General features: G+C 40.0%; 1 protein-coding gene and 1 pseudogene across 1 annotated transcript in view; one reads left to right on the forward strand and one right to left on the reverse strand.

Moving 5' to 3' along the window:
• Positions 1-1,303: 1,303 nt before the first annotated feature.
• The window catches only part of ASXL2 (ASXL transcriptional regulator 2), a 134,705-nt gene continuing 116,593 nt past the window's right edge, over positions 1,304-19,415 (forward strand). Inside the window, exon 1 of the mRNA XM_049651924.1 lies at positions 1,304-1,777. Within this exon, the coding sequence (XP_049507881.1) occupies positions 1,721-1,777 (57 nt within the window). The 5' untranslated portion in view covers positions 1,304-1,720. The remainder of the gene's footprint in view (positions 1,778-19,415) is intronic.
• On the reverse strand, positions 14,465-15,166 carry LOC125937778 (FAU ubiquitin-like and ribosomal protein S30; annotated as a pseudogene).

Below are 19,415 nucleotides of genomic sequence, written 5' to 3' on the forward strand. Positions count from 1 at the left end.
TTGAAATATAAGGAAGTATCTAGACGGCCTCTCAAACTCCCTATTAAGACTTTTTTTGGGGTGGCATTTGGGCTTCTCAGTCGGTTAAGCGTTTGACTTCGGTTCAGGTCATGATCTTACCGGTTCGTTGGTTTGGGCCCTGCATCAGGCTCTGTGCTGACAGCTCAGAGCCTGGACCCTTTTTCAGATTCTGTGTCTTCCTCTCTCTCTCTGCCCCCTCCCCACTCACACTGTCTTTCAAAAATAAAATAAACACTGAAAAAAAAAACAAACCCAAACCTTTTTTTTTTTTTTTGGTATAACAGCCCCTTTTGAAAAATTGAGAAAGTCATGAGTTCTTTTCTCAAACATGCACAATTACATTAAAATGCTGTTCATAATTTTAGGGGGTCCATGGGGTTTTGAAGCCTAACCATGGACTCCAAGTTAAGTATTGCTCTCACCTGTCTTTCCTCCCAAGAGGCAGCCCAACTCTCAGTCCTATTTTAGAATATAGTATAGGGCTAAGTTTACTAAACTAGATACAACTTCTGAAAGCAGATGGATTTGAGAGAACAGTAGGCGTTACTGCATATTCTTTTTACCTTGCAAAGTATAAAAACATGCGATGGAAGATGCCACATTCTGGATTTTCCAGGAGGCTGTTTGGACCCTACAGACAATTTTTGACTACAGACAGCTGACTCATTCAGCAAATATTTACTGGGTGCCTGATATTTATAGGCACTGTGCAAGTGACTAAGGTCCCCAAGAAAGAAAAGACACCATTTGGGTCTTTGATGAGACTATTCACTTGAAAAAGTGTGAACGCAGTTACTTGTGGCCTTTAAGAAAGGGCTGAGGGGATCATCTTAAGTTTTAAAGGAATCCTTGGAGATGGAAAAACGGCTCTTGAGCTGGCGCCTTGATTCTTGGTTTCCCCACAGCCTAGAATGGTGAGCTTGGCAGGTCGAACTCAACTTGCCTCATCTATCCAAACGGGTTAAATGAGCAGACAAAAATTGTTGCAAATCGTCACAAAGATAACCTTTGTAAACCTGAACATGCACTAATGAAAAAACAAGCACGAGGCTTATTGAAAGCGATAGCTAGGAAAGTCGCCGATTGGGGGAAAAGCACGGCTCTTCCAAGCCTCTACAGCCACCAAGGCGCCCGGCACGCGGTCAGAATCCGTTCAATAAGCCTTCCGGGACGGATCAAGTTCCGCTTCCGCAGGCAGATTTTCGCTGTAGGCGTGAGCACTGGACGCTCGACGCACTTTAGCGTCGGACCTCCCTCCCGCGCATGCTCCAAAGGATAGGCAGAGAGCGGAAGGGCGGGGGAGTGACGGGACGCAGCGGACCGTCGGCTCGTTCGTCTTGCAGCCCCGCGCGGGAGGCGGGGGCGCGCGCGCACGTTCGCGCGTCCGGCTGCGTACAGTAGTGACGGCCGCGCGGGAGCGGTCACGTGACCGCAGCGGCTGCCTGTACAGTAAGGACCCAATATGGCAGCGGCGGTAGCAGTGGCAACGGCAGCAGGAGGACCGGCCGCCCGATAGACCCCCGCCCCCCCCCTCCGCGCACCACCCCCGCCGCTTCCTCTGCTTGGGTGCTCCTCGGACCTGACTTCCCCTTTCTCCCACTTTTCCCGGCACCGCGGGAAAAGCATCGCAGGGCAGAGCAGGCAGGGAGGGCGGCCGGAGCCCGGACACGGGAGCCTCCCAGTCAGTTCAAGACCCGACATGAGGGAAAAGGGCCGTAGGAAGAAGGGCAGGACCTGGGCGGAGGCCGCCAAGACGGTAAGGGGGAGGGAGCGAAGGGGAAGCCCGGGAGAATTTTGTTCCCTCGCCGCCTGCCGGTCGCAGGGGAAGGGAGGTCATTGGCCCAGCGACCCGGCTGAAGGGGGCACAAAACCGCGCGGAGAGGGCGGCGGTTAGTGTCGGGGTTGTGATCCCTGTGGGAATGGAGGCGCCCAGCGGAAGAGGGTCGCCGCGGGGCTGTGGCTTCTCCCTGCGTCTGCGACGAGTCCCCTTAGTGTTTTGAAGCTGCCTCTCGGGGTCACGTCGCTCTCACCTCCACACTGAGGTAGCCCTCGCCCCGGCATGGGGAAGTCTGTTGTGCTTGCACAGTAACCGGTTCTTCTCCCTTGTGCGGCTGAAGAGCCCCCATTGGATGCAGATAGGAGAAGGCTTGTGCGTGCACCCAGCCCCGGAAAGAAGAGAGGAGCGCTGGATCTTGGTAGAATTTACCCGCTATAGCAGACATGCCGCCTGACCCCGGGTCCCCTGCTCGTCTGGGCTCCCGGGTCCAACGTGAGGTCACGAGGCTCTTGTTTTTGTTTGCTGTTGAAGCTGAAAGTGCAGGAGGTGTTTAGAAACGAAGTAACAGGTGGGACTTGTAGAATTTTTTTTTTTTTTTTTCTGTTTCCGTAGAGACCTACTCTGAACAAGGCAGCAATGCATGGTGGGACGTGTAGTTTACCCGGCCTTGACTTTTCCGTAGCTAAAGTGATGGTGGCCTCACGAAGTTGTGATTAGTGGGTAAAATTGTCATTTCCCCCCACTCCCCCCCCCCCATTTTGTTATAACGAAATTTAGAGGTAGGTTTTAAAAAATGGACAATTTAGGAATGGTGAGACTTTTATTACGTTGTATGAAAAAAACGAAAAGCGTGCATGTATGTAGAAATAAAACGTTGGGAGATGCAGCAGAAAAGTTAGAGACGTAAAACAGCATTTTAGTGTTGGAAAGTGAGAAAGTGGAGGCATTATCTTTAATGGTGAATCATGTCAATAATACTTGTATAATATGAAGACCCCTTCTAAATGAACCTTTATGTGATGTATGGTTTATTTTTTAAATGAATTTTTTTTTCTGATTACGAAAGTAATAAATGTTCACTGTGGGAAAATTTGGAAAATTATAGAAACGTATAAAGAAGAAAATAAATCACATATCTTACCCCTCAGTTATATGTTAATGTTTTGTTACATTACCACCCATTCTTTTTTATTTCCCCAAATTTGGATTCTGTTGTTTATTCAATCTTGTGCATTGTTGTAAACCGTGTGTATTTGTTTTGTAAATTTTATGTGATAGGGGATTGATGAGTCTTAAGCTTGTATTTCTGTTTTAGTTGGAAATGTGAAAAAGTTAGTGAATAAATAAAGGCACATTTTATTTATTGAGTGTTTTCACTTAACAGTCTATCTTCATAATTGTGACTGTGCTGATAGTTTCCTTTAAAAGATAAAACTCTAGAAATAATTTTTTTGGTGGTGGGGAAATTGCTTCTTCACAGAAGACTGTTAGACTTTCTTCTACTTGATGAATACCTCAAGACTTTTTCATTTTATTAAAAGAAGGCTGGCAAATTGTAATTATAGGTAAGCAGACCACAACCCTAATATATTAATTTATTTCAAGTCGCTAGAATCTTAAGAGTATTTTTTGCATTATGATCTCTTTGGATAAAATAGTCTAATCGTTGGGAGATTGTGACAAGTAGGAAAAGTTTGCATCTGCTGTTTAGAGTTTCCTATAATAGGTTAATATATTTGCTCATTTATTTTTATTTTTATTTTTTCAATTTTTAATTTAAATTCTAGTTAGTTATATTTGCTCATTTATAATAAACATTTCATGCCGTAGTTAGCTATGTTTAAAAGATGGAAAGGCTAGTTTAATAAGTAGAGTACTGAGTGAGTTCTTGAAGGGATCAGAATATTTGTGGTTTGGTATTTTTATTTGATTCTGACAAATGTAAAGCCTCAATCTAAGTTAAAATTAGAATGAGAGTGGTGACACTAAAACTTTTTTTTTACTAGCAGGCAAAATCTAAAAAGCACCCTGCTCTTTGGTTCATTTTATCATCTGTAAAGTGAGGAATTAAACTAAACCTCTGCATTCAGAAGATTTCCATTTGTAAGAAGGACTAGGTAGAAGTAAATGTAGGGGGAATAGACAAAAGTCAATCTTTAATATTTCAGAATAATGAGATCAGAAAATTAGTGTTTTGACAAACGGAAGTAACTTTGACCTAAATTAAGAAATGTTGCATATATTTGTAAGATCAAAACGACTAGGAGAAGTAAGTCTTAAACTTATTTCAAAAAAAAGAAACATTTCATAGGCATTAGGGTCAAATGTTCTAGGAACAGTTTCAGCAAGGAAAGAATAAAATTACGAAAACGAGCACTATCTGCTTCTTTTTTCATTGTGTTCTTGGTACCTGCATTGTAGGGCTGTCCTGTTTTAGGGAGCACTGTTAAAATGAGGTTGTATTTCTGACCAATAGTATAGCAACAAATAAATAAAATTAATTATATGTATATGTACATGTTTGATGTGAGGGTATGCATGGAGGTGAGAGCTACATGGATTGATGTAAGGTTGTTACAAACCTGAAAAAGCAAGATAATATTCATAATTACTGTATAATAGTAAAATTATATCAAAAGGCTGATTAAATGTAGAACATACAGACTAGTTCCAATAACTAGGGACAGCGGAGAGAGGGATGATGGAGTTGAGATTCTGTAGAACTTGAATGCTCATTCACTGTACTGGACTGTCTCCCTACTGATTTTCTATTTGCCCTATATAAATACACTAGTTATTAAAAAGCTTTACTTGAGTATTTAAAAAAAATTTTTTTTAAGTTTATTTATTTTGAGAGAGAGAGTGCATGTGCAGAAGGGGAGAGAGAGAGAGAAAGAACTCCAAGCAGGCTCTGTACTGTCAGTGAAAGGAGCTGGATGTGGGGTTCGAACCCATGAATCCATGAGATCATGACCTGAACCGAAATCAAGACTTGGACACTTAACCCACTGAGCGACTTAGGCCCCCCCATTGTTACTCAAGTATTTTGTTAACAGTCTTGGATGTTTTTAATTTTAAGGGTAGCAGTGATGGTGATGAAATGATTGGGAATTAGATCTATAGTGTTTGGTTTGACTTGAATACAAAGATTTGTAGTAAGCCAGAGATCTTGAGAACCATTGCACTGACTTTAGAACTGTGCTCAAAGTTAATCTCATGCTTTAAAAAAAAACACACACACACACACACACACACCAAAATGAACATTGTATCATCTAAATATTTAATGACATCCCTGAAGAATTTAGCTGTTTTTGCAACAGCAGAGCTTTGGAAATACTACAATCTTGTTGATCCTGTTTTCTCTTTTGACTTTTCCCTTGTTACTCACCACAACCAGGGAAGCGTTAAAAGGGGAAAATGTCCTAAAAGGACAAGGTAGTTGTGATTGTAGGTGGAAAGGACAGGGAGGCAACCTTAAGAGATTCTATACTAGAGGTACCTTTGGATATCTTGGGAGCAAAGAGGTCAGGGTACGTGAAGTGAAGTATGGGTGTTAGAGGTGAGCACAGACTGTCTTGTATAGGTCCTTAGCATGTGATTTGTGGGCAGAAGATTTCCCTTAGTGATTAATGTTATTTTGAATGTACATAGGTTTTTATTTTTGACATTTGCCTAAAGTCATTTAACTTTAGGGAATAAGATGGAAGGTAGAAAAAAAAAATCTTTTCTTAATTAATTAATTTTTTTGAGAGAGAGGGAGAGAGTGAGAATCCCAGGCAGGCTCTGTACTATCAGCGTGGAGCCTGATTTGGGGCTCAAATTCATGAATCGTGAGATCATGACCTGAGCAGAAACCTAGAGTTGGACACTTAACTGACTGAGCCACCCAGGCGTCCCTAGGACATTTGTAAAAAAGAAGTAATGCTCAGAGGCTAAAAACTTTTGTGGAGGAAGTATAGAAAATGGAAAATAATTTAAAATATGATAAAAGTATATAATGAATAGAAAGATGTTTTCTAGAAAGATGTTTAGGAAAACTTCTTAACAAAATGTACTTTAGTAAAAATAGAAGTCTTAGAAATTTTCTGTACCCTTAATCTTTACCATGAGTAGTTTTTTTCTTAAAAATTATGAATACAAGTACAGACTTAAAAGCCAAGCCTGGTTATATCCTCTTGGATATATATTGACCAGGCCAGAGTCCTTTTTAGTCTGTATTTGTATTGTATTTGTAGTAGTATTAAAATCTCCAGGAAAGAGTGTGCATCTTGGAAAAAGATATTACATGTATTGTTTATAGACTGTTGGAGGTAAAACTGGGCAAAATCTTGGAATATATAGAAAATAGAATGAGAGAGCATTGTAAGGGGCATGGATTAAAAATTGACAAACTGCTGTGATCCATAATTTTCAAAATACCAAGTGCACATTTATATTTATTATTTCAGCTTTATTGAGTTACAATTGACATAAAATTGTAAGATATTTGATACGTGTATGAAATTGCTATCTGCAAGTCTGTTTGTGCTGGGTGATTTGCTGTAACACTCTTGACTGATGTTCCTTCTTGCCATAATATTAAAGTTCCCCTGTGTTTTGCTTCTTGAATTCTGTGTTATTTTCAGTTTGTCTTTCCTTCTGTCTTGTTTTTATGTGCCTGTCTTAAAAGCCCACAAACCTCCTAACAACTGAAAAAAAAAAAACAAAAAACAAAAAACCAACAGACCTCTTTTGAGCACATAAATTAAACATTTCTATGAAAGGTGCTGCTGCTACTGCATCTCCTAGAATTCTGACAGGAGCTGAGAAAATAGCATCACATTTGTAGAATGCCTTGCTATTTCCTCATCTGCAGACTCTTTTTCTTAAAAGGCTGTGCAGTTTCGCTGTTGGTGAAAGGGCATTTATGTTTTTACTATAAAAGCTGTTTGGAAGGAGGCCAGTGTGTGGAAGATACAACTGCAGGGAACTCATCAGTAGGGTTCAATACCTGCTATCTTTGTCCTTTTTACCAAAGACCTCTGAATGCCTCTCTAGTACTGTAGTCTTTCTTTCTATATTGCATAGAGACCAGCCTCATAGTTTATAGTAGTGTGCAATTTAGTAATTTTATTTTCATTTATTTTATTTATTTTTCTTTTTAAAGATTTTGTTTTTCAGTAACTTCTACACCACCGTGGGGCTTGAACTCACAACTCTGACATCAAGAATTCCATGTTCCATCCACTGAGCCAGCCAGGCGCCGCTTTAGTATTTTTAATACAGTTTGATTTATCCATCATGTTTTTAATGTTGTTTTAAAAGGTTATTGAATATACTAAATTTTATTATTTTTATTAAAAAAATTTTTTTAAAGGTTATTTATTTTGAGAGAGAAAAAACATGAGTTGGGGAGGGGCAGAGAGAGGGAGAGACAGAATCCCAAGCAGGCTCCAAGCCATCAGTTGAGGGCTCGATGTGGGACTGGAACTCATGAACAATGAGATCGTGACCTGAGCCTGAGCTGAGATCAAGAGTCAGACGCTTAACTGACTGATGACTGAGCCACCCAGGCACCCCTTTAGTATTTTTAGTACAGTTTGATTTGTCATGTTTTTAATGTTGTTTTAAAAGGTTATTGAATACACTAAATTTTAGAATTTATATATGACTTAAAAATACTGGTTTGAGTTACTTTGAGTTTCTATTAAAGCTATATAGGCTCATTTATTTTTTTTAAATGTTTATTTTTGAGAGAGAGTGGAGGGGAGGAGCAGAGAGAGAGGGGGACAGAGGATCTGAAGCAGGCTCTGCTGACAGCAGACAGCCTGATGTGGGGCTCGGGGCTCATGAACCATGAGATCATGACCTAAGCCGAAGTCTGATGCTTACTGACTGAGCTACTGCCTAGGTGCCCCTAGGCTCATTCTTAAAAAAAAAAAAAGAGGAACAGAAAAGTGTAAAGAGTTAATCTTGGATGAGTCATTCTAATAAAAACAAGATTAAATGAAAGTCTGCATCCTGAAATGTTGACGATATTTAGTTACCATACTGAAATTACAGTTGATAGTTCAAATATAGCTTTCTGGACTTCTAACTCTGTATGTAGAGATAATACATAAATATGTATACCTACTTATATTTTATATACAGTTTTGCAACTTGTTTAGTTGTGAATATCATGGATACCTTTAATGTCTGCCTCATTTTAATATCTGCCTCATTCCCTTAAATGTTTTAATATTCCACTGTTTTTATTTATTTATTAAACATTTTTTTATTTTTATTTTTTAGTATTTATTTTTGAGAGAGAGAGAGCAGGGGAGGGCAGAGAGGAGGGAACGGAGTATCTGAAGTGGGCTCCATACTGACAGCACAGAGCCTGATGTGAGGCTCGAATTATGAACTGTGAGATCATGACCTGAGCTGAAGTCAGCCCCTTAACTGAGCCACCCAGGCACCTTGATATTCCATTGTTTTTAAATGTACCATCATTAAAAAAAAAAAAAAAAAATCAGTTATTTATTTTTTGACTTATAGGCCATTTATTTATTTTATTTTGTTTTTTAAATAGGTTCCATACCCAATGTAAGACTTAAATTCATGATCCTGAGATCAAGAGTCGCATGCCCCACCGACTGAGCCAGCCAGGCATCCCGATGTATAGGCCATTTATAGCATTGTTTTGTTTTTTTTTTTTTTTTTTGCTGTAACAACTAGTTCAATATATACATGTGGGCATATGCATGTACATTGTTTGTGTGTCTGGATGCATGTGCTTTTGTGTGAATAGAATAGTTAAGAGTTTGTAAACTTGAGTTTGTGCCAATTTATATTCCTCTCAAAAATTTTGAAGGTTACTGCCTTTTTCCTACTTTAATCCAAGGAATATATCAATCTTTATTCTTTGCCACTTTGATATATTAAAAAAACATTTCTTTTGTTAAGTGGAACTTGATGGAAATGTTCTATATCTGTACTGTCCCAACACAGTAGCCACTTGTCATATGTGGCCATTTAGCACTTGAAATGTGGCTAGTGTGACTAAGGAACTGAATTTTGAATTTTATTTAATTTTAAGTTTAAATAGCCTTATTTTTGGGGGTGTCTGGTTGGCCCAGTCAGTAGAGCCTGTGACTCTTGATCTCAGGGTCCTGAGTTGGAGTCTCATGTTAGGTGTGGAGCCTATGTAGAAAACAAAACAAAACAAACCTCAGTAAATAGTCTCATTTGTTTAATGGCTACCATTATTGGACAGTGCAGGTATAAAGTAACTTCCTATACTTATTGACTATCTGTATGTTTTTCAGTAAACTTGGCTGTTTAGATCTTTTGCCTTTTTTTTTTTCCTGGTCCCTTTTATACTAATTTTTTTTTAAGTTTTATTTATTTAAGTAATCTGTACACCCAACATGGGGCTCGACCTCATGACCCCGAGAGGAAGAGCCAGCCAGGTGCCCCTCTACTAATTTCTAAGGTTGTTTTGTAGATTAAGGAAATAGTTTTTTGTCATTCATGTTGCAGATCTCTTTCTCATTTTTGTCTTTTGATTTGACTGATTTATCCTTTTTTTTTTTTTTTTTTTTTTTTGCTGCCTGGACATTTTTTATTTTAATGTAAACAGTTTTATCAATCTCTACCTTTTATGCCTTTCTAGGTTTTGAGTCCTGTTAAAGAAGATTATTAAAGATTGTAAATAGAGTATAAATTTTAAAAGATGTTCAGCTTTGGGGCACCTGGGTGGCTCAGTTGATTAAGCGCCTGATGTCGGCTCAGGTCATGATCTCATGACTCATGAGATTGACCCCTGCATCGGGCTCTGTGCTGACTGTTCAGTCTGGAGCCTGCTTCGGATTCTGTGTCTCCCTCTCTGTCTCTGCCCCTTCCCTGCTCACACTCTGTCTCTATCTCCTTCAAAAGGATATAAAAACTTAAAAAAAAAATGTTCAGCTTCAAAGACATATTTTTCCTAAATGTATGTTTCATTGTGGACAAATAAGGGGAAATTCAGTTTATATATCAGTAAGATTGTGCCCCTTGAAGGCAGAAACTTTTATTTTGTTTTTAAAGTTTTTTTTAAGTTTTTTTATTTTGAGAGAGAGAGAGAGGCAGAGGGAGAGAGAGAATCCCAAGCAGGCTCTGCGCTGTCAGTGCAGAGCTTGATGTGGGGCTTGAATCCACAAACCATGAGATCATGACCTGAGTCGAAATCAAGAGTAAGCCACTACTGAGCCACCCAGGTGCCTTGAAGGGCAGAGACTTTTAAATGTTTCTGTCTGCAGAGCTTAACTCACTTTTTTGCACATGAGTGCTGAATCTTTTTTTTTTCTTTACCTTTTTTTAAATTGGAGATAAAAATGAAGACACTGTTCTCTTGAGTGAGTGCAATTTATTTTTTAAATTTTTAATTAATGTTTATTTTGAGAGAGAGAGTAGGGAAAGGGCAGAGAGAGAGAGGAAGAGAGAGAATCCCAAGCAGGCTCTGTGAACTCAGCTTGGATCCCAATACGAGGCTTGAACTCACGAGCTCTGAGATCATGATCTGAGCAGAGATCAAGACCCTGACGTTTAACCAACTGAGCCACCCAGGCACCCCATTTTGCTTTATGTTTTTGAATGAGAAAACTATTGTGAAGATGTTCTTTCTTAGCAAATAAGCACAGAGATTTGAGACTATTGTAATGAAAAGCCCTTTAACCTCAGGGACCCCATTTGCCAGTTGTTTCCCAAGGTGAATGTGGAATCACACAGAGACTTCAACTAGCTGTGAACAACTTTAAGAACTCACTGAAAATCCTTTTCCTGCTCCAGGAGATTCTGCACAAAATTCCACTCTTAGACGTTAGGAACTGCCTATAGAGAGGGCCATGAGGCAAAGAGTGGCAGAGAGCCTCTAGGAGCTGAGTGACTCCTGGCCAAAAGTCAGCAAGGGAACTAACTGAAAGGGACTTGAAACCTGCCAACAAATAAGCTTGGTAGTAGGCTTGGAAAAGAATCCCAAGCCTCAAATGAGTTCAGTGTCAGTCCCAGCTGACACTTTGATTTCAGCCTAATGAGACCCTGAGCAGAAGGCTCCGTTAATCCATGCTCAGATTCCTGACAACGTAGAAGCTGAGATAAAATTATGTTGTTTTAACCTAAGTTTCATAATTAAACATAATCACAAAATAAATTTGTATTGTAGAGGCTGTTTAATAGCAAACAAGACTAATACTAAAATTTGGTGGAGAGGGAACATGGCAGGGTTGGTCTCAGAATATTTGGCCTGGGTATTGAGGGATGATTGATAAAACGTTAGGTGAATTCACATAGGTGAATATGGGTAAGGGCATTTTAAGCAGACAGAAGAGCTGAAAAGATGGAACACTGAAAAATGCAGGGGATGTTTGATGCATGGCTAATTCACCTTTGAGTACTGAATGGTGAAAGATCAGGCCAGAAGAGGTAGGTTGGGGCCAAAATGTGGATAGTTTAGAAGTTGGGCTGACAACTATTTTGATTTTAGGAACCGTATGGAGTTTTTATGCAGGAGATAGCATCACACCTGTGTTTGAGCAGTTTTGGTCATTTGAGGGATTTATTGTAAAGAGGTTATGAGGGTTACAGTACGGCTGTCTTGAATTAAAAGGATGGGAGGGGGTATAAATTTTTTTCCATATCATTCAAATTTTTCTCATTTTATATCTATTCTACCTACACCGATCCCACTTACAGCTCTCCAGCAGAAGCCTTTAGACCTGCTGGTCTTCTGAAGTTTTCACACATACAGGAGGTTATTGAATGCTGTTTAACACAACAAAACCTTACCATTCTTGAAATGAAAAAAGAAAGCAAAACTCTGTACCCAGTTATACTAGCTCATGTTGATTTTTCTTCTCTCTCTGAGTTCCCGTATGACTGTTCTTTCCATACCATTGTCCTCTGCACCACTGGTCTTCAGGTTTGTGCCAGTGGTAGAATCAATCAGGGCCATGTGTTGCACAACTCCAGAAGGAGCCAGTCATACTGTATTAAATGTGACTACTGCTCCTGGGAGTCGAACATCACAGTAGCTCTGGGTTGCATGTTGCTTCTTGTGAAAACACATTTAATGTTATTTCTCATTAAAAATTAGACACATTTTTGGGACACCTGGGTGGCTCAGTCAGTTAGGCGTCCGACTTCAGCTCAGGTCATGATCACACGGTTCATTGCTTTGAGTCCCCCGTCAGGTTCTGTGCTGTCAGCTTAGAGCCTGGAGCCTGCTTTGGATTCTGTGTCTCCCTCTCTCTCTCTTCCTCCGCCACTCATGCTCTGTCTCCCTCTGACTCTCAAATAAAGGTTAAAAAAGTAAAAAAAAATTAGAGACATTTTTGCCAGGGGAAAACCTATTACAAGTTTGTGATACAAAAGTCACACTTTGAGGGCAGATGTTGGAGGGGATAGAAGGACAACTTGCCTATTTTTTTTCATTTAGTCCTGGATTTGCTTCATATTTATTTCCCAAGTTTGTTTTCTAGCTGACAAGAGGTAGCAAATGGTAGAGATTTAATGGAAATGATTGTTAAACTAACTTTCTGTAGACCTCCCACCAGGAATTTGTATATTAATTCAAGGGGTTATAAAAGTTGTCCGTGAAGATATTTATGTTTTATGCTTTTAATCTTAAAAGTTGTGTGAGCATGTTTGTGATTTAAATTGTGCCTTAAAACGCTATAATTTTTAAATGGCTTTAGTCTCCTTTGTATCATTTTTAGATATTTTCTCAATCTGTATTTGGTCAACATTTTTGTCTTTTTTCTCATTAATGGTCTAGATGAGGGTTGACATTTTATAAATTTACTTCGATTTATTGTTTGTGAATCTTGGTTCTGAGTTAGGATTACTGTCTTTTCACTTTATTGGGCTTAATTTATTATTGAAGAGTAATTGACATATAACATTGTATTAGTTTCAGTTATACAACACAGTGATTCAGTGTTTACATACATTATGAAATATATATAATTTGTCACCATACAAAGTTTTTATAATATCATTGACTATATCCCCTATAATGTACATTATGTACCTGTGTCTTCTTTACCACTGGAAGATTGTACCTCTTAATCCCCTTCACCTATTTGGTCCATCACCCAGTTCCCTCTCCTCTGGCAACCATCAGTTTGTTGTCTGTATCTATGGGTTTGTTTCTGTTTTGTTGGTTCATTTATTTTGTTTTTTAGGTTCTACATATCAGGGAAATCATATGGTAATTGTCTTTGTCTATCTGACTTATCTCACTTAGCATAATATTGTCTAGGTCCATCCATGTTGAAATTTAAAATAAATATATTTTAGTTATAGTAATATGTAACATAGGTTTCTTTCATTTTGCAAAAGTTTGATGAATTAGAAAAAAAGATCACTTATTCTGTCTGACACAATATAAACATTTTGGGACATTTCCTTTTAGTCTTTGATACATTTTTTTCTTTTTGGTTGTAATTAGTCTCTCAGTTTCTAATCTGCTTTTTCTTTTTTCTTCACATTTATTTATTTTGAGAGAGCATGAACGGAGTGGGGGTGGTGCAGCGAGAGGTGGGGGGGACAGAGAATCTGAAGCAGGCTCCAGGTTCTGAGCTCTCAGCACAGAGCCTGTCACGGGGCTCGAACTCATGGACCTGAGCTGAAGTCGGATGCTTAACTGACTGAGCCACCCAAGCGCCCCTCTAATCTGCTTTTTCATGTTCAAAAATACTTTCATTTGTCATTTTCTGGGTTTGCTAATAATAACCCTTTTTTTTATGGCTGAAGGGTATTTCTTGAAGTGGTTATGTCTTAAATGCTCAATACTATTATGAAAATTAGAAACCTAAAATGACCACTTTAATGCTGTAGTGACTGTCTTTTTATTTTCTACTTACACATACACTTGTTAGCTCATCTCAGTATTTTGATTTAGAAGTTTTTATTTAAAAAATTACCATGCAGTAAAAATTGACCTTTTTGTTACACAATTGTGTGAGTTTAACACATATAAATAACTACCACCACTGTAGTCAGGTACAAGCCTGAATATCTTATATAGTTACCCTCTACTTGTCCCTGACCCTTGGCAACCACTGACACGTTCTTCATCACTAGTTTTGTCTTTCTGAGAATGTCATATAAATGGTGTCATATGGTGTATAACCTTTTGAGACTGGTTTCTTAAATTCACTTTAATGCCTTTGAGATTCATCTGTGTTGTTTTGTGTATTAATAGTTAATTCCTTTTTATTGCTGAGTGGTATTTCATTGTACTAATGTATAATGGTTTATCCATTCACTGTTGAGGGATGTGTAGGTTGTTTTTATTTTTTTGGCAAATAAGAATGGAGCTGCAGTAAAAATTTGTGGGCAGAATGTTAAGTTTTCATTTCCCCAGGGCAAATACCCAGAAGTGGGATTGCTGTGTAATGAATAAGTGTATGTTTACCTTTACAAGAAACTGGGAAACTTTTTCAGAGTGGCTGTATCCTTTTGTATTCCCACCAGCAATGTATTTGAAATAGAGTTGCTCTTCATCCTTGCTTGCTTTTAGTACTGTCAGCACTTTTTATTTTAGCCATTCTAATATGTGTGCAGTGGTAGATCATTGTGATTTTGATTTTCCTAATGGCTTATGTTGTTGAGCATCTTTTTTTTTTTTTTTAAATGCTCATTCATTTTTGAGAGCAAGAGAGTATGTTCGTGCACAAGCAGGGGAGGGGCAGAGAGGGGGGACAGAGGATCTGAAGGGGACTTTGCGCTGACAGCAGAGAGCTGGATGTGGGGCTCAAACTCACCAGTCGTGTAAACAACTGAGCCACTCAAGTGCCCCTGAATTAAGTGTCTTTATTGGGGAAAGCCAGTATTACAGTGGACTTCAGAGTTGGCACGGGAGCCTTTTTCTTGCCAAAGGTGGGCACAGCATTGACAAAGCACTGGTTATATTGCATCTGCTGCTTGGCTTGGCCTGTCGTGGTCTTCTTTTTCTCCTGTTTGGCCACCTTGGGAGTCTGCTCTCTTATTTTTCTAGCACAGGCCGGGGAACCGTGGACTTTACCTTTAAGCATGGGGCGGGCTACTTCCAGGGTGGTCAGAGCCTTTACTGCACTGACCTAGGGTAGCTTCATTCTCTAAGGGTGTGCCTGCCAGGAGCACTACTTGATCTTCTGGAGCGATGCCCTCCAGCGAGGCTACATGAGTCTTGATCCGGGTCTGCTGTCTCCTGACTGGTCACTTGGAGGGTGTGTAGCTCCTGGGCACCGACAGAGCTGCATGTCAGTGACTGAACTGTGGCCACTGCAGCTGCTACTGAGATGATGGAGTCAAAAAAGAGGAAGGAGTAAGGTCATGGATGTCCTCACCGCCTGTTGTGTGCCATGTCACCGTGTTGAGCATCTTTTTACATGCTTCCTTTCCAAGCGTATATCCTCTTTGGTGAAGTGTCTGTTCAGGTCTTTTGCCCACTGTGTAACTGGGTTGTTTGTTGTTCTGCTGGTGAGAGTTGAGAATTCTCTATCCATCCTGGGTGTAAGCCCTTTGCTGGATATGTGATTTGCAGATATTTTTTTCTGATTACAGGAGAAAGTATTTAGTCTTTTATCGTTAAGTGTGTTAGCTGTAGGTTTTTTATAAGTACTTGTCAGGTTGACCAAGCTCCCTTTTATTTATAGTTTACTGAGAGTTTTTGTCACGAATGTATGTTGAATTTAGTTCGATGCTTTTTCTGAGTGAATTCCTAGGGTCATTTGCTTTTAAGTTTTAGACTGTTAATATGGTGGATGACATTGATTTTCAAATATTGAATTGACTTTGCATTCCTATGGGGAAAAAAATCTCACTTGGTTGTGGTGTATTATGCTTTTTAAACTTTTTTAGGGGGAGCCGCCTGGGGGGGTGGCTCTGTTGGTTGAGCATCCGACTTGGGCTTGGGTCGTGGTCACGGTTTGTGGGTTTGAGCCCCACATCAGGCTTGCTGCAGGTGGCACGGAGCCCGCTTTGGATCCTCCGTCCTCTTTCTCTATGCCTCTCCCTGCTTGTGCTCTGTCTCTCTCAAAAATAAATAAAACGTCAAAAAAAAAATAAAAAAAACTTTTTAGGCAGGCTCCACCCTCAATGTGAGGCTTGAGCTCATGACCTTGAAATCAAGAATCAGATGTCCCACTTACTGAGCCACCCAGGTGCCCCTGTGGGGTGTGTGTGTGTGTGTGTGTGTGTGTGTGTGTGTGTTTTAAGTTTATTTACTGAGGCGCCTGGGTGACTCAGTCACTTAAGCATCCAACTCTTGATTTAAGCTCAGGTCATGATCTCATGGTTTGTGAGATCCTGCCCCACTGTGGGGCTCTGTGCTGATGGCATGGAGCCTGCTTAAGATTCTCTTTCTCTCTCTCTTTTTCCCTTCCCAGCTTGCTCTCTCTCAAAATAAATAAATAAACATTAAAAATATTTTAAAGTTTATTAATTTATTTTGAGAGAGAGGGTGAGCATGCACACATGCATGTGGAGGAGGGGCAGAGAGAGAGAGAGAGAGAGAGAGAGAGAGAATCCCAAGCAGGCTCAATTGCTGAAGTGTGGAGTCCAATGTGGGGCTCAATCTCACAAACTGAGATCATGATCTGAGCTGAAATCAAGAGTTGCTTGCTTAACCAACTGAGCCACCCAGGCACCCTATGCTTTTTATATATAGCTGGATTTGCTATTATTTTGTTGAGGACATTTACAGTTATGTTCATGAGAGACATTAATCTTTAGTTGTCTTGTATCATCTGTCTCTGGGTTTTGGTATCAGGATAATGCTGGCCTTATAAAAATCAGTTGGAAAGTCTTCCTTCCTTATAGGTTCTGTTGTTGTTGTTGTTGTGGTTCTTCTTCTTCTCCTTCTTCCTCTTCCTCCTTCTTCCTTGTTTATTTGAGAGAGAGAGAGAGAGAGAGAGAGAGAGAGAGAGAGAATCCCTAGCAGGCTCAGCACTGTCAGCACAGAGCCTGACGTGGGGCTTGATCTCTTGAACCATGAGATCACAGCCTGAGCCGAAATCAAGATTTGGATGCTTAATTGACTCAGCCACCCAGGCACATCCCCCCTGCCCCATTCTGTTTCTTAAAGTTTTAAAAAAAATTTTATTTATTATTTTGAGAGAGAATGCGTGTATGTGCAAGCTGGGGAGGGAGAGAGAGAGAGAGAGGGAGAGAGAGAATCCTGAGTATGCTCTGTGCTCAGTCCCACGAGCAAAACTGTGTTATCATGACCTGAGCTGAACAAGAGTCCAGTGCTTAACTGAGCCCCCCCAGGTGCCCCTAAAGATTTTATTTTTAAGTGATCTCTACACCAAATGTGGGGCTCAAACTCACAACCGGGAGTTCAAGAGTTGCATGGTCCACCAACTGAGCCAGCCAGATGCCCCTCCTTGTTCTTTCATTTTCTTGATTTGTCCTTTGGCATACAAAAATTTAGAGTAAAGGGTTTTTATTCAATCACTAGATTATTTGTTTTTCTGTTTTCATGTTTACTTCCTCTTATTGATTTATTTGATGAGGTGGATAAGGTGGGATTTTTTTTTGTTTGGTTTATTTTTCAGTTCTAAAATTTCCATTTGGTTCTTTTTGTATTAAATTTTTTTTTAATGTTTAGTTTTGAGAGAGACAGAGACAGAGTGCAATTGGGAGAGGGGCAGAGAGAGAGCGAGAGAGGGAGACACAGAATCCAAAGCAGGCTCCAGGCTCTGAGTCAGCACAGAGCCCAACGTGGGGCTCTAACTCACAGACTACGAGATCGTGACCTGAGCCGAAATCTGAGCAGATGTTGGGATGTTGGACGCTTAACCAACTGAGCCACCCAGGCGCCCCTCCATTTGGTTCTTTATATTCTACTTTATATCTTTCTCTTCCTTCAAGACTGTTTACCTTTACGGGCGCCTGGGTGTCTGACTTCAGCTCAGGTCATGATCTTGCAGTCCATGAGTTTGAGCCCCTCGTTGGGCCCTGTGCTGCCAGCTCAGAGCCTGGAGCCTGGAGCCTGCTTCAGATTCTGTGTCTCCCTCTCTCTCTGCCCCTCCCCCACTGACGCTCTGTCTCTCTCTCTCTCTCAAAAATGAATAAATGTTAAAAAAAAATGTTTACCTTTACTTGGAGCATTTTTATAATAGTTGTTTTTAAGTCTTTACGAAATATTTCCCATACCAGTGTTACCTTGTTGTTTCTGTGTTTTGATTTTCTTTCCCAAGCAAACTGAGGTTTTCCTGGGTTTTGGTATACCATGTAAATTTAAATTGTAATTGACACTCTGTGTCTTGTTTAAATTACATGGAGAATGTTAATAGTTTTATTTTAGCAAACAGTTAGCTGAATTGTGTTTAGGCTTCAGGTTTTGACCAGCCTTCTGTGGGTTGTTGTTTCAATGTCAGTTAGGACTTCAAAGCCTTTTTAGTGCTATTTGGACTTTTCCTTTGTGTGAACCATCATACTATGTGGGATTTGGGGGGTGGTCTTCCCTTTGGGTTATGAAACTCTGGCCTGTGGGCCAGATCTAGTTCACTGCCTATTTTTATAAGTAAGATTTTATTGGAACCCAGCCATGCCCATTTGTGTATATTTTTTGTGGCTGCTTTCATACTTTGGTGGTCACAGTTGAGCAGTTGCAACAGAGACTGGCCCACAAAACGTAAAATATTTACTGTTTGGTTCTTTATAGATAAGTTTGGCTGACCCCGATTTATCCCACAGTTCAATTCTCAAAGTCTGTCTATACTGTTTTAGTGTCCAGTCATGTATGCATAGCTCAGGTGTTAGCTGAGGAGTTCATACACAATTTTAAGGGTCGCTTTCCTGAGTTCTTTTGTTGGCAGTCTTCCCAGTACTTTCTGATTTGGGGGGATTCCCATTTTTCATCTTTGGCCAGAAATGTCTTTATTTTACTCTGCATTTCCTACGACTGTATCTCCCTTGGGCTGAGCAGCCGGAGACGAGAGGGGAAAGAGCAATGGGGTTTTGCTTCATTCTTTTGGGACCGTAAACTCCTCTGATATGGAGGGGAAGGTTTTCCTCCTTTCAGAGTTTTAAGAAATAAAATGGAGAAATTCCTTCTTTGTTGCTGAGTATTAGGAGACTCCTACTCTAATGGAACTCTGTGTACACTAATGCCCACATCCAGGTTTTGGGCTCTGTTGAATTCAGATTGAGAGGTACTGGAGGGGGAAATTTGCTAAACTCTGCCATTTGGTGGTATTTTGAATTCTGGTCTTCCCCAATCTGTGTGCTACCATTCACTTTGTTGGATTTGATTTGCTAATGTTTCGTTGAGGATTTTTGCACTTATGTTAATGAAAGATATTGATCTGTACTGTTTTGTTTTCTGTTTTTGTTTTTGTTTTCTTTTGGTGTCTTTGTCTGGTTTTGATATTAGGGTATTGCAAGCCTCAGAATGAGGAAGTATTTCTTCTGCTCCTGTCTTCTGGAAAAGATTGTACAGAATTGGTATAGTTTCTGCATTCAGTGTTCAGTAGAATTTGCCAGTGAACCTACGTTGGTCTGGTGCTTCCTGCTTTGGAAGGTTATTAGTTATGTATTCTATTTCTTTAAAAGATATAGGCCTAGGGGCACCTGGTGGCTCAGTCAGTTGAGCGTCAGACTCTTGGTGTGGGCTCAGGTCATA

The sequence above is a fragment of the Panthera uncia genome, assembly GCF_023721935.1.
Source record: "Panthera uncia isolate 11264 chromosome A3 unlocalized genomic scaffold, Puncia_PCG_1.0 HiC_scaffold_12, whole genome shotgun sequence".
Classification (NCBI taxonomy): Eukaryota; Metazoa; Chordata; class Mammalia; order Carnivora; family Felidae; genus Panthera; species Panthera uncia.